This window comes from Gossypium hirsutum, chromosome A07 (assembly GCF_007990345.1).
Source record: "Gossypium hirsutum isolate 1008001.06 chromosome A07, Gossypium_hirsutum_v2.1, whole genome shotgun sequence".
NCBI classification, from domain to species: domain Eukaryota; kingdom Viridiplantae; phylum Streptophyta; class Magnoliopsida; order Malvales; family Malvaceae; genus Gossypium; species Gossypium hirsutum.
In genome coordinates this window covers 23,646,002-23,661,571 of record NC_053430.1, presented here as the reverse complement: position 1 = coordinate 23,661,571, position 15,570 = coordinate 23,646,002, and the positions used below count along the sequence as shown (strand labels likewise).

The 15,570-nt window shown below is 31.9% G+C and overlaps 1 protein-coding gene across 1 annotated transcript; it reads right to left on the bottom strand.

Moving 5' to 3' along the window:
* Window positions 1-209: 209 nt before the first annotated feature.
* Window positions 210-6,677, bottom strand: LOC107953168 (protein SMG7). The gene is given in 8 exon segments (XM_041117805.1): window positions 210-753; window positions 1,123-1,259; window positions 1,368-3,253; window positions 3,334-3,599; window positions 4,305-4,427; window positions 4,556-5,161; window positions 5,236-5,330; window positions 6,501-6,677. Coding segments are annotated over 5 exon segments (2,943 nt in total). The 5' UTR covers window positions 5,308-5,330; window positions 6,501-6,677; the 3' UTR covers window positions 210-753; window positions 1,123-1,259; window positions 1,368-1,377.
* Window positions 6,678-15,570: the final 8,893 nt, after the last annotated feature.

Below are 15,570 nucleotides of genomic sequence, written 5' to 3'. Positions count from 1 at the left end.
AGGCAGACAGATTGTAAATATAATTATACCCCAAAGTTCCACAATGTTATCAAGAGTCAAAGGTTGCTCACCTGTTAATCGCAAAAGACCAATACAATAGTAAAATAGCTAAATGCCATGAAACGAACAATACAAACCTGATGCAACACATCCGATTCCTATACCCGTTACTTCAAATGATCGATTAATGAGTACCCACAAGCATCTGCTTTTATACTGAGAAACAAATTTATTCATAGATTTATTATTTCATTACATGACAAGTTTGAGTGAAACCCAACTTTAACAAAGCACACTCTTTTCTGTCCTCCAAACCACTCATTCTAGACATAATAATAAGTCTTTGACCTACACATCGCTCAATACCCACCCACATGTTTGGCTTAATCAAAAGCACCACTATAATCCCAATCCCCACCGTCCAACGGCTGATACGTAGATCATACCTAGTAGATGTCTCGACTGAGTTATGAAGCTTATCTGAAGAGAACTAGTCGATCATATATATATATATATATGACTGCCAAGTGCAGATTCTAACAGCAGTTTAGGCAGGCCACCGAAAATTAATAGGACAGTAGGACAAGTTTTTTCGACCAACTCCTCAATATATATAGCCCCCAAAACCAACAGATGATCTGTTATTAACATGTTCTATCTTTATCCCAAGTAACCACTGAAGGCATTTACTCCTTACAAGTTTCACATCTTAAAGATGGTTTCCTCGATCTTCCACCACAGATCTGGCGAAATCTGCAAAATTAACTGTCAGAGCCACTTCTGTTGAGATAAACAGGAAAGCATGCATGCATGATTAAACATCTCTAAGACACCTGTAACCCAGCATACAAACCGCACGATCGGACTTCCTATGCAGAAAGGCCTTTTTATTTTTTGGGAAAAGAACATAGACAAGGCTTATAAGCATTAGTGATGACTTGTTAGAAAATGCTCCAAGGATAAAACCTCTCACTAAGTGCATATGCACAAAAAAGTTGAACAGACAAGGAAATAGAGAGAGCAATCCAGAATTGATCTAAAAAATCAGTGCATAGGAACAAACATACAAAAGAGAGGGCAACTACAAAATGACCAAAGAAAAATAATAGAGAGCATACTCACTTGTTTAGCAGCAAGTGCCTGCTAGAAGCCAAAGGCCACCCATGCTCCAACAACTCAACACTGACTTCAAACTTGGTCTTGAATTTGGCAGCAAATGGATGAGATGCAATACATTCATGGAAATCATTCTCAAGAACCTCAAGAAAAATAAATAAATGTCTTTGAAAAAGTTGTCAAAAAAACTTTTGCAACAATTGTAATCAATAACAAAATCAAGCAGAAAATGAGAAAAAAAGTGAAGTTACCAGCTCGATCTCACACAAAATAACGACTTGTCCAGACTGATGGTCCTTTATACTGCTCAGGCAGGGAGGTGAACTGCTGGTTTCCATTCATGATTTGTTGTTGCTGTAGCTTCTGTTCATGTTGAATTTTTAAATGCTCAAGAGTATCATAGTCCTGCCATCCTTTCTGCTTTTCCATTTGAAACTGCACCATTGGAACCTGTTTCCCAGGGAAAGGAAAGCTTACTGTTCCAGTCACATCATTGCTGCTTTTATTGACATACAGGGTATCTGCATGAGACGATGATAACTGATATCCATCCAACCATCTATAATCATCCATCAGCGTGTTCTCCAAATCTGAAGCAGGAACAGATTCACTTGGTGGCTTTAAAGGAACAGGGCTAAAACCTGGTGGGGGACCAAGATGCCTAACTGGACGGCTAATTGGGTTCTTCCGCATTCCAATTTGTAAAGCTGAGGTGGTTTTAACAGACAAGGCATCACCAGTAACTCTAGAAGACACAACGGCATCAATTCTGGATGGCATCACAGGTTCTGGCACTTTTGTTTGACAGTAGTACATACCACCAGAACTGATGGGTTGTTGGATAGCAATAGAATGAGTAGCAGGACAAAGGCCCACATTCTCTTGCATATCCAGTTTTTTCAAATGCCCATCCTCCAACATCGTCAAACCATTCAAGCCATTAACCAGAGACATAGTTTCTTCTACCGACCACCCAGATGCATCCATCTGAACAGGCTGCAGATACTGAGGGAGAATGCTTCCAGCAGACACAGGCATTGGACTAGCACCAAAAATATTATGCTGGTTAAGACTATCAAGAGGAGCAGACACGGCACTGCCATAAAATTTGAGATCACCAGCAGAACTACTTTGGTTAAGCTTCAAAGACTTGGGGTGGGGCCATTTTGGACTAATCACCTCAGTTCTCTTCTCACTCACAACTGGCTGGAAAACAATCACTTCATCATCATCATCCTCTTCCTCAACCGTTATAGGTTGGGTAATTGGCAGCACATTTCCAACATTAACTGTCTTCTCAAAAGGGGTTTCATGCTCTATACCGTTTGTTACGAGTGGGGTAGAAGAGCTGAATGTGACATCTTTGGAAGGTTCAACACCAATAAGAAACTTCTTTGCTTTCGAATCAAAACAAACAGTTTTCTGATCAACCCTAATGACATTAGCTAGAGCCTTCCCTGCTGCTAAAATTCTTCTTATACGGGCTTTCTTTTCCTTACTGCCATCGCTTACAAAGGAATGCTTTCTTGAGAAGTCTAAAATGGTGTGTGCTGGAACAAGAGGCAAGAACCCTCTCAACTCAAAGTCCTCCCACAAGGCAAGACGGTTTTCAGTTTCTCCTTCATACCTGCTCATATTGAAAAAGCAGGTCTCATCTTCATCATCATCAATGCACATCGGTCTAATTGACAAGATCTTATTCAGAAATGATATGCAATGTTTCCAGAAATGTGATCTAGTAATTGACTGTTTCTCATCCACAGCAGAGCTTGCCACTGCAACATCCGGGCAGCAAGCTAGCCATTCAACAAAAACCAGAATAGCAGGTATGGTGTAGCTGGAAGAAACATCCTGGAGTTGAGAACATCTCTCTACTACATGTCCCATCAACTCAAAAACGGCAGTGAATGCATTTTGAAGTAGAGCAGCACGCTGTAGAATCTCAGCATACGTTTGACCTTCATTCTCCCTCTTTAGATTGTGAACTGTAAATATGAGAATGGAAACCAGCCTAACAAAGAGAAGTGAATTCTCAGCAGCATCAGTGCCAAAATTCAGTTCCTCTTCTGGCCCAGAAGAGAGAAGCTCACATAAATCACGAGACACTAGAGTAAGAACATCTGCAAAAGTCTCCAGGCTGCAAAGGAAGTTCCAGTAAGGACACAACCCTAGAAAACTTGGTCAATAACAAAAGATAATAAGTTTGAGAAAACATACCTTGTGCGTGTAAAAAGAATACCATTTAGACGCACAAATCGAATGGAAAATAACTTAAAAGTATCCTGGACACGGGATACTTTCTCCTTAGCAGTGCTTAATTCCATATTGGAATCTTTGGATGCAAGTTTTGCTCCAACTTTCACCCTACCTTTTCCTGATAACGCAGACCATGCTCCTTGACCAACGGAGTCTTGACATCACAGATATGCGATTCTGCAAACAAAAATGCATCCATTCAATACAACCATAGTCATATACATGTTCTAGCACTAGCATATAAATAATAAACCCACCAAACCCAGTTTTCAAGTTGGTAACAGTAATATAAATGATTAATCACACTCTTATGAGCTAAAAGTAGCACATTCCAAAAGCTGGATTACCATGTCAAAAATTGGCTGCAAGCTCAAAGAACTAAGAATGTCTTTGACCAAACAGTTAAAAGTCCTCCAGAAACTCCAAATGAAAAAAAAAAAGGTAATAGTTTTGACATTATGTCATACTTTAGCTTTGGCAAAACTATTCATATAGCTTATGTAAGACAAGACATAACCTGATTTCTTCTGTTAAAAGATTTGAAAATATTCTGTATGAGCAGTCCACGATACCCCATTTCTATCTTCACAAGTTAAGTAATTAACTACTAAACCTAGAAAGGATGGATCACAAATTTCTTCCCATTAGACCGAATAGTAGCCATCTGTTATAATAAGAATCAACAATTTCGCAGAAAATCACTGAAGATGGTTTAAGTTTTGCAATTATCTACATTTAGAACCACCAAGTACAAATAGGAAGATAACACACACATCAAACTATGACAGGAAGCAAGCTACTTGATGTCCTAGTTAGCTATAACCTATTAACAATAATATATCTAGATGACCACGTGGTAAAGACATTGATAACTGAAATAAGAGAATAAACAGACTCAAATGTCAGAATAAGAACTAAAATTTGCACTTAACCTTTTCAAATGCTACAATCAAGTTGTCCCTTGCAGTTAAAAAGGGGTTATCCACAGCCAAACTCCGAAAATATCGATAAACAGCCAAAAGCTCATCTCCTGAATAGGATGCCAATATAGCTAGCTGAAATAAGGAGATAATTACCAGCATAAAGAGTCAGAATATTGTTGAACAGTAGAAACTCACAGCAAGAGCAAAAGAGATTACTGATACACTATTAACAGGGAGAGAGGAGGAGGGAAGGGGCGAACCTGATGATGTGGATTCCCACTTGATGGCCAAATTGATGCAGCATGCAAATAGTAACTTGAAGCTGCAACAAACTCGCGTGATTTAGAGTCTCCATCTCCATATAATCCTTTGTACCGTGCTAGGTCTCCCAAGTATATCAAACAACGGTGACAAGATACCAAACCCTTTTTTATGTCAGCAGATTTCTTCCCATTTTTGTCCATAACAGTTTGCCTTTCTAAATCATCAGAAAAGTACCCAAATGGAAGTCCATACTTTGCTCTGATTTTCAAAATCAGATCATGATAAAATCCTGTTGCCTCAGAAAGGAATGTCTTAAACTGCAATCTTATTTTTGTAAGCCGGTCAGGTCGTTGAGAAACTTTCACACCTTGAGGTGTATTTGATCCTGCAGAAGCTAGGACAGCACTATAATGTGCTCTTAGCTCTTCAATCCGCTTGTAATGTAACTGCCACAATGCATATTCAATACTGTGCTGCTCAGAAAAAGCATGGTCCTCAAGAATTATTGCCTCATAGTTCTCGCGCATCTGCTGCCAGGCATTGGGGTCTGAAGATACTCGTGCCTGAGCTGATCTCCGACGGTTATTTTCCAGCTCTATATTCTGAAAAGTATAAAATATTAACTTCTGAGATCAGAAAGTCAAAGGGAACCTCATTTTGGAAAGAAAAAAGAAACCTTCTCATAAAGACGCTGTGCGCGCTCCCTGGATGAAGGAGAAGACATTTTATCCATCTGCACTATCATCATCCATTCCTCAAAATGAATCCAATCTGCAGATGCACACACCATCAGCGACAGAAACAAGGCCACTTATGACTGGCTTAAGCCAAGTTAATTGATTACTAAGGGACTGGTAGGAAAGAATGTGATCATAGAAGTAATGAATCATTTCTATATTAATTAAACTGCAACAAGCTCAAAATAAGAATAGAAGAAACCTTATAGCCAGATTATCAGACAATCATAGTTCAAATTTCTAACACTCAAGATATCAAACAGAAGTCAATTGCAGTACCCATCTCAAATGAAAAGATATATTTATAAAACCACTCGGTTAATTCAAAAACCTATAACTAGAAGCACAATTGCCAAAATCATCAAAGGCTCTGGATTGATCTCTCATTCAACATAACAATGCTCTAAAAGGCATGATTAAAATCTCTAATCCAGGATGGCTTCCTCGAATGTAGCCTTCCAAGCGTATTCAGCCCTCAAATGGCAGCTTCATTCGCCTCAAAACACCCACAAACTTAATCTTTCCTCAAAACCATGTTTTGTTTATCATCTCTTGATCACTTCAACAATATTTGAAAATTATAGCCAAACCTCTAAAAAATATAATAACAAAGCTTCTTCCAACATACACCGACATTGTTAAATTTTTTGCAAAGAATTAATAGAGTGAAACATTTGTACATAAATTAATGAATAAAGAAGAGTAATATTTGCAGAGATTTTATTGTAAGAAGGATCAAGTAACTATTAAAAGGGGAAATAAGAAACTCAAAAAGCAAAGTCTTCCAAATAATAAAATTCCCGCTTGCCGATAAAGCGACGGAAAATCACCCACCTCTCTTATCATCTCAAATGTTCCGGACGTATATTTGCCTTGTTTCTCTAAAATTTTATTTAAAAAAAATCAAAGAGAAAGGAAAGATAAGAAAAGAAATAGTTCTTTAGATTGTATTACATTTACACATTCAGGTTTTTCTTTCTTTTCAATTATTTCTGAAAAAGAAAATAATAAAATGTATTAATCACAAAAAGAATATTGATGTCATAACCAAACAAATAAAGAAAAAGGGAAAGGAGACATCATCTGAACCGAAGATAACAACAAAATAATTCAAACAATTGCATTACATCAATCAATTCGGCAAATTCAAGAGAAAAATAAAATAAATTAAAAACATTAAACAGAAAAGAAAGAAGGAACTAACCTGAGGTCGATCAGATCTGAAAATAAACCTCGAAATAAATCATCGGAAAGAATTAGAAAGAAATAATGATGGATTGGTTAGGGTTTGGTTTAGTTTAGTTTTGGGAGACGGAGAAAGGAAGGTGAATTCAGTTTTGGTCTAATTAGGGGATGTGTAAGAATTTCAATTTCAATATACGAACGTTAAGTCGTTAATAATAATAAAATAAAGGTCGTTGCTATTCGTTATATTTTAAACTCTTCTAAAAAAAAATAAACTAATAAAATTAAATGTTTTTAGTAAAAATTAAATTTATTAAAAGAATTTTTTAATAATAAATTAAAAATAATATATAATAATGAATTTTTTTATTTTCAAATTTTAAAATAGAAATGGAGTTTTTTTTATGAAAAATAGAAAAAGAGTTAAAAGTTTATATATATATATTAAATTTTGCATTTTTATTTTTTTCTGAAAAATGCATTTTTATTATATTAATTTTAAATTTATAATAAAGTAAAATATTAATATTAATATAATATTCAAAAAAATACATGAAATTTAATATAATACAATCGTATTAATAATAGAGTATTTTAAGGATAATAATTCCTTAAGGTATTAAGATCATGGGTAAATATTTTATTGATTGCTAGTGAATGATATATAAATAAATATTAATAACTTTATTTAATGGAATTTAATATAAATTTTAATATTTTAATATTTAATATTTATTTTAAACCGTAGAAGTTTAAATTCAAAATATGAGAAAAAATATAATAATTGTAATTAATATTTACCTATATTTAAATAAAGTTAGATTTAATAAATAATTTGGTACTTGAGTTTGATATTTTTCTTTTAATATGGTAGGTGTGTTTTTCAAGTTTAACGCGGTACATTTATTTGACAAAAGTTATACATTTTGGTACTTAAATGTAATAATGTTTAACTTTTTAGCGATTAATCCGATTTTTATAGATGATTTGATGAAAATTTATAATTAGCTAATAATATTAACAATTAGCTTTCATAACACTAAATTAAACCATAAACGCAAATTAAACGTAAAATTAAACAAATTTGCAATTAACACTAAATTTATTCTATTAATAAAATCATGAAAAATTCAAATCTAACAATATTAGCAATTAACTTTTATCAAACCAATTCTAAAACCTAAAGTAAACACTAAAAAATTAACAATATTATTTTGGATACTAAAATATATAACTTTTTTCAAATACAAGTATCAGATTGAACCAAAAAACAACACATGTATCACACTAGAAAAAAGTGTTAAACTTAGGTACCAAATGATATATTAAATCATAAAATTATTGATATTTATTTATAAATCCTCCGCCACTTTTTTTTACTCAATTATGATATATTATATTATTATTTACTATTGGCAATGCATAGAACTCGTATACCTGATCAAATATTATTTCTTATTTTAATAGATGTCAATTTTTTTGTGTTTACAATATTTTCAAGTTATAACCTATTTAGTTTTTGGTCATTGCAATTTATTTTTAATTTACAATTTTATTTAAGTCCAACACACTCTTTCACATGTTATGATTTTTTATACATATTATAAATAGTAATGATCTATCACATGCATGAACCTTGATTTTTGGAACAAGAAGGTTAGCTATTGCACCTCATGATGTTCCTTTTATGTATCATTACTCTCACCTGTATTTATAAAAGCAATGGTCTATGTCTCATGTCTCTAATTGGATGTCTCGACACAATGGGATCATGTTTTGAGACTTATTTTGTTGATGTTGAAATTTAGCTATTGAGTTGCATGTCTCGAGGCATGAGATTTATGTCTTGAAACTTTAGACTTCTTGAAGTTAAATTTTAACTACTAGAATGTCTCAACACCTAAGTGCAAGGAACCAAAATTTAAGCCTCAAACTACACTAAAACTTGACCAACTAATGACATAATAATGCAAACACTTGAAGACGTCAAAACCATCTCATTCATGAAGAGATTACCATATATGCAATCCTATTACACAACATACTAAAATAAATAGCAAGATATGCTTAAAACTCATGATTCATACTAATGCTTCAATACCAATACATTCATTCAACCATCACACATAGCAAACCCATCTTAATACCAAATCATACTTTCAAAGCTTTTTAAGTATCATGAAACCAAAATATATATAACATAATTTAAATAACTTAAACTCCTAAATACATACCAATTAATAAGTTAAAATAGTACATATAATATAGTTTCATACTTTTCAAGCCTTGCAATGGTGATGTTATCCTAAAATATGAACTTGATTTTCTCGAACTCTCTTTTCAATATATGTGCAAGAAACAATAATGTATTAAGTAAAAATTTCTTTAGTAAGTACTCAAAGAATTTATTTAACTTACTTTTGCCAATTGTGAGGTTAGAAATACATGTTTAAAATATAATGATCTCAATTTTAAACATAAACATCATAAGAAGAATAAAAACAAATATAATTACTTAAGAACTTAGCATTATGATATTTATTAAATATATTGAAAAGGTTATTGACAGTTAAGCATGATTCATTCATTATTTCATTCATTCAAATTTTAGTTATAGTTATTAATCTTTAGCTTTCTTTTTTTATTATGTACATTAGAATTATATTTTAACCTCTATCTTCATTTTTTTTTTCATATCATAATTATTCAATTAAATATTATTATGATTTCATTTCTTAATCTTTACTAAATGTTAGTTGAATGTGAGTCAGATACACAGAATTACCCAACAATACACCAATCAAATTTACACCAATAGTGTGTACCCCCAATACACCCAAACAAGTACATAATAAGGGCCTATCAATATGCACTCAAGTGCTATGCTATAAGGCATAAAAATCCTAATCCCCAATTCCATACGATAATCTCCAATTCTATGTGAGTAAACTAATTCTCAATGATATATCAATTGTGTCTTAATCATTCTACCAAGTTCACAAGGACAATTGCATAATATTAGTCATTTATACATTATCATTATCAATATATATATATAAATATATATCATCAAAAATCAGTGTTCATTGAAAATATTGTCAATAATCACTTCTAGTCTTATATATCAAATTTCATTAACAATTTATTTATAGCATCAGCTCAAATCATTTCATTTCCCAATATTGTATTTTATTAATATGGTCTTAATAAAGTCCACAACAACATAATATCTACTTATCAACTTTCTAACAACATCATCGTAATTAATATATCATTTCTATTATTTCATAATTAATTTAATCAACTTAACCTTTCAAAATAATGTTGTCTATGTTAGAAAATTTTATTTTAAAAATAGTGCTTGAAGTACAAAAAAAAGTTTATTTTTTTTTCTAAAAATCAAGTTTTATGGTATTTATAGTAATAAACCCTAGATCGAGTTAGTTCTTGAGTGAGGTGGTTTAGGTCGTTTCTTGGCTTTCTACCAAACAATCTTCTCCACTGTATTTGAACCTCGCCTTTCTTAGAGTGTGGACTCTAACTTCAAGAACCGACCATACAAAACGAGAATTTCATTTAATTTTTAGTGGAAAATTAATTTTCTCTATGGGAAATAAAAAAATTTAAGCTTTTTAGAAAATAAAATTTATTCTATAAATAAATTTCCACCATTTTTTGATAGAATAATGACGTTTAAAATATGAATAACTGATGTGTCTTTGGCTTATCTCATAGTTCTTATTTATAGGAAAAAAATTACAAGAGTTTTACTTGAATAAAGAGTGATTAAACAATAATATTTTAATAAAATATTTTTTATTTAGGAAACACTAGGGGCGATGACACACCCTAATAAGCACCAAGGTTTGTCACCCCTTTCACTTGGGATGGGCTCTTGGGTCTATTTTATGTACTAGTACAATTATATGTGATATCTAAACTTTTAACCAACACATGTAATTAACAAATCCAATAATTACTTTTTCTATTTACCCAAATAGTATTTATTTAATTAATTTCTCAATTAAATTATTTTTTCAATCTAATTTTAATTTTGTTAAAGTTATGTCTTAAAATTTTAGCATAATAACTTTTTTGTCCCTCCAACTTTACGAAAAAATCATTTTAGCCCTCTATTTATATTTTCGCCTTTTTTAGCCCTTAAACTTTGTGTTTGTCAAATCACCCCAAAATAAATGGAAAAGCTAACGTCTGTTAACTTTGTTGGCATGGCATACATGTGGATTGCCACGTAGATGACATGCTAACATTTAATTAATTTTTCGAAAATTTAAAAATATTTAAAAAATATTTTTATACTTTTTAAATAATTTTAATAGTTTTTAATTTTTAAAATAAGTTTTTGATTTTTTTTGAATTTTTAAAATTTTAAAAATTAATTAACTGTTGACGTGTCATCCATGTGGCAATTGACATGTATGTCACATGGGAAAGTTAAAAAATGTTAACTTTTTCACCCATTTTAGGGTGATTTGACAAAAAATGTAAGTTTAAGGGGCTAAAAAAGTGGAAAATTAAATGAATGACTAAAATTATTTTTTATTAAAGAATCTGTTCGAAAAAATTACAAGTATACATTGACAAAAATACTACACTTAGGGCACCAGATCCAACACATACATCACTATGTATTAAGCCCAACAAATCACTAGCACGCTCACTTTTACTATTAAAAGGGGCTTTAGTCATTTTACCCAACAAGCAAAACTCACATATATCAAATTGTTCGAAAACAAAAGAATCCAAAGATCCATCTTTATGGAGCTTTGATATGCGCTTCTCACTTATATGACCCAATTGACAATGCCAAAAATAAATTTGATTAGAGTCATTTATTTTTAATCTTTTAGTATTTATGTTATAAATGAGCATATCTTGATCTAAAATGTAGAGGCCATTTACTAATTGTGTCAACCATAGAAAACATTATCAAGATAAAATGAACAACAACTATTCTTAGTAATTATCTCAAAACCAATTTTGTCTAAACAAGAAATTGAATATTTGTAGTCAATCTGGGCACAAAATAACAATCCTCCAAACATAAATCAAGTCCACTGGGCAAGGATAAAATACATGTTCCTACAGTTAATGCAACAGCTCTTGCTCTATTTCTAACTCGCAGGTCCAAGTCTTTAGCCAGATTCCTATTCCTTTGTAGTCTTTGTACAGAGGTACATATATGAGAACCACAACTAATATCTAATAGCCAAGAAGTATACGTTGATAAATTAATATTAATAACATAAATACCTGAAGTGGACGCTCTATTCTCCTTTGCCTTCTTGACATATTCAAGATAGATAGGGTAGTTCCTTTTCCAATGTCCGGTCTTACCGTAATGGAAACATTTTCCTTCCTTAGAAATTCCTCCTTTAAGTTTCAATGCGATTTTTCTTTTGTTGGGTTTGGTCTTACACCGTAATGGAAACATTTTCCATCCTTAGAAATTCCTTCTTTAGGTTTTAATGCAGTCTTTCCTTTGTTGGGTTTGGTCTTACCATTGTCCTTAGGCTTTGCCTTAGCATTAAGCTTTCTTTTGCCCTTGTCCTTGCAAACCATCAGAATGGGCTTGGGTATAGTCTTTTTCATGTTACTTTCAGCAATTCTCAACATGTTGAGTAACTGTGGCAAAGTCTTATAAATTTCATTCATATTGAAATTAATGATAAATTCGCTAAAGCTATCCGGCAACGATTACATGATAACACCGGTGGCCAATTCCTCACCTAGAGGGAATCCAAGTTTTTCAAGGCTTTCAATTTAGCCTATCATCTTGAGAATGTATGTTTCCACACAAGTCTCCTCTACCATTTTGCATCAAAAAAGAACTTTAAAGGTCTCGTACCTCTCTTAACGTGCTTTCCCCTCATATAATTCTTTGAGGTGCTAGATCATATCATAGGAAACCATATCCTCATGTTGCTTTTGAAGCTCAAGATTCATAGTGGCAAGTATTAGACATCCTATGTTTAACATGTCATCAAGATGCTTCTTGTAAGCATCCTTGTCAGCTCTAGAGGCATTAGCTGTTGGTTCATTAGGAATAGGTTCTTCAATGATATATAATTTTCGTTCTTATTTGAAGACAAACCTCAAGTTACGAAATCAGTCAAGGAAGTTCAAGCCATTTAACTTGTCCTTCTCAAGGATAGATCACAATGATAAAGAGTTTGAGTTGTTTGCCATAATAAATCTACAATAATAAAACATACTCATGAGTAAATTTACCAAGTTTATTGTAATCATTAAAAGGACTTTATTAAAAGATGCTCCCACTATTTTTTCTTTAAAATTAATAATCCTCATTTAATTTTGGAAAATCTTTTCTATAAAGTTTTTCTGGTGGGGAAGGATTCATATTTCACCTCCTCTTAAGTCAGCTTTGGCTTTAATCTCAAGATTATGGTTATTTAGGTAAGTAACACTTGCTAATTATATCATATGTAACTCCTTATTTCGTGGACAACTCTTGTTCCAATCATCTCATGATTATCCAAATCTTTTGCCTCTAGGTTTCTAATCTTATTAGAGTAATCTAGTTAAATTATTAACCAATATTATAACCGACGAATATCACTTGCTTATTCTTTGCGTTTTACCAAGATAGAACCAAGTACTTTGGTTTAGCAGAACCCACGTATCGATCGTGACTTTAACGAGGGTAAATATTGGAAGGCAATCTTAACTTACTATTTTCTTGAGGGTATTTTAAAAAATTCATCTCACCATTAATGGTCAACATTAATTCAATTATTCCATTGACTGATCTTATTAATTTCCTATAATATGCATCCTAACACATCATTCATTGTATCACATACATGAATAAAATAAAATAGTAAATGAATGCAATAGTTATAGCCCATAAAACTAAGGTGGTTCCTTTCTAGCCAATGGAAGAACCGAAAGGTATCCTAAGGGTGCAAGTCGCTTCTCAAACTTCTTTTCCACTTTAAGTAGCTCAACCTTCATCTCCTCTAGTCCGCAATAGCTCGTACAATTTACAATTATAGAAACTCGTTTTACATACGAGGGAGTAAGATGAGAAGAGAAATAGAAAAGAAAAATAGAAAGGCATGACCTGCATGCCATATTTATAAAATTACAACCTTTGTAAATAATAAATCAAATGGGCAATTGGGCTTAAGGCTATGTATTTCCAACCTCCGTGCAAATCAATCACAGCGTACAACATATGATATGTTTTTTATTCAATTGTTTGTTAATGTGAATAACAAAAATGTCACTACAATTAATGTTTATCAAAAATTTCCCTACAAAAATATGATATGTCCCTACAAAAATGTCCCTCCAGGCTAAAAAAATGCCCCTTGCGGGGGTAAGGAGGTGGAAAAATATCACTATTTGATAATTTTTATAAAAAATAGAGTATTTTCAACATTTTGATTTATGAGTCTTTTTACTGGAACAACTTTTGTTCCTATTTCGAGTGTTACTAGCAAGTTAACTATTAACTTTGAATAACAAAAACCCCATTGCCCTAATAAAGATTAGTTAACTCTTTAACAAACAATATATTAGACCCGATAGGCATCAAAATCAATGATTAACATTTAATCAGTGATTGAAAGGAACACATTATCACATAAACTTAACATATTAATCATACAAGGTATATTAAACAGATTACATGTATCAAATATACATAAATATGATCGAGTAAATCAAATCATACAATATGTATATCATATAATCGCATCAATCAATCAATTTATTCATGAATCTATATCATACAAATGGCTCTAATACCACTGTTGGATCGTCGGTACGCCCCGTGGCACAATGAAAAAATTATTCTGGCTATCATCTACCATGGATCCATGTACGAGGAATAAATTGGGCTGAAATAGGGTTGAAGATATACCTTTTATTTAATATAATCCCCTTATGTGTGTTGATTCCAAGCCACAACAAAGTCATCTTAGCCTCTACGTAGTCCACCGAGTCGAAGAACGAACAAAAAAAAATTCTCTTGAACCTTTCTAAGAGAATTCTTGAAACGATTGTTAGACCTTTTGTTTTTTCTCTTTGGTAACCTACATACACAGGTACTCACATCCTTTTTCTTTGATATCACATGATAATAAAAACATAATTATTCCCTTTCTTTTTAGATAAACATATGGAAAGTTTTAAAATATTATATTCATTCCAAAAGAATATCAATTTCCTTATTTTTATATTTAACCAAAATTATTATTATAATTATTTATATTAATAATTTCAGTAAACTATATTTAGTTAACATTATTATATGAATCAAATTCATATATTAATTTTAACTACGTTCTTTATTTATGTACAACAAGTTTGTATATATAATGCGTGCAATATTTAATTGTCAAATTAAATTAATTCAATAAATTAACTTAATAATTTAATTCATGTGATAGCTAAATACAAGACCAGTTGTGTTTGAATTCTGTTCACTTCAACCATAGGGTGTGACCATATAGGCTCTTGTAACGTTAGTAGTAATACTAGAATATTTCTAATGTTACAAGCAATGAGTGACATCTAGTAATGCATCATTGCTACCCAAGTTACAAGAAGTCGTGATTTGACATAACCTTTCTGTGATAAATATTTTCATGTATTATATCCTCTTATCCTTTATACCTAGATTGGACATAAGTCATAGAATAGTCACACTTGTATAGTCCAATATCATATTTCTTGATGTTCTAAGTAGACTATAATAAACAAATGAGTGTGATATCTCATATCAACTTATTTGAGCAGGGTTTTACATTTCTAGTCTCAATCCATCAAGTGGCCTAAGATATTGCTTCCATTATTTAGAAGGGACAAATCTTATCTTGATTAATCATATCCAACTGCATATATTGTGGCATAGCCAACATCAGTCTTTATAGTACAACATATTACGGTAAACGTTTGACTATGTCAAAATATATGACTCGTGATGTTGAGAAAATGGTGATCTCAAATCTGGGGATCGCATACATAGTTATCACTATGAGCAATGTTGTGACTATTACATAATGATTCAAGAAACATACTTATAGAGGGCCAGTACAGTA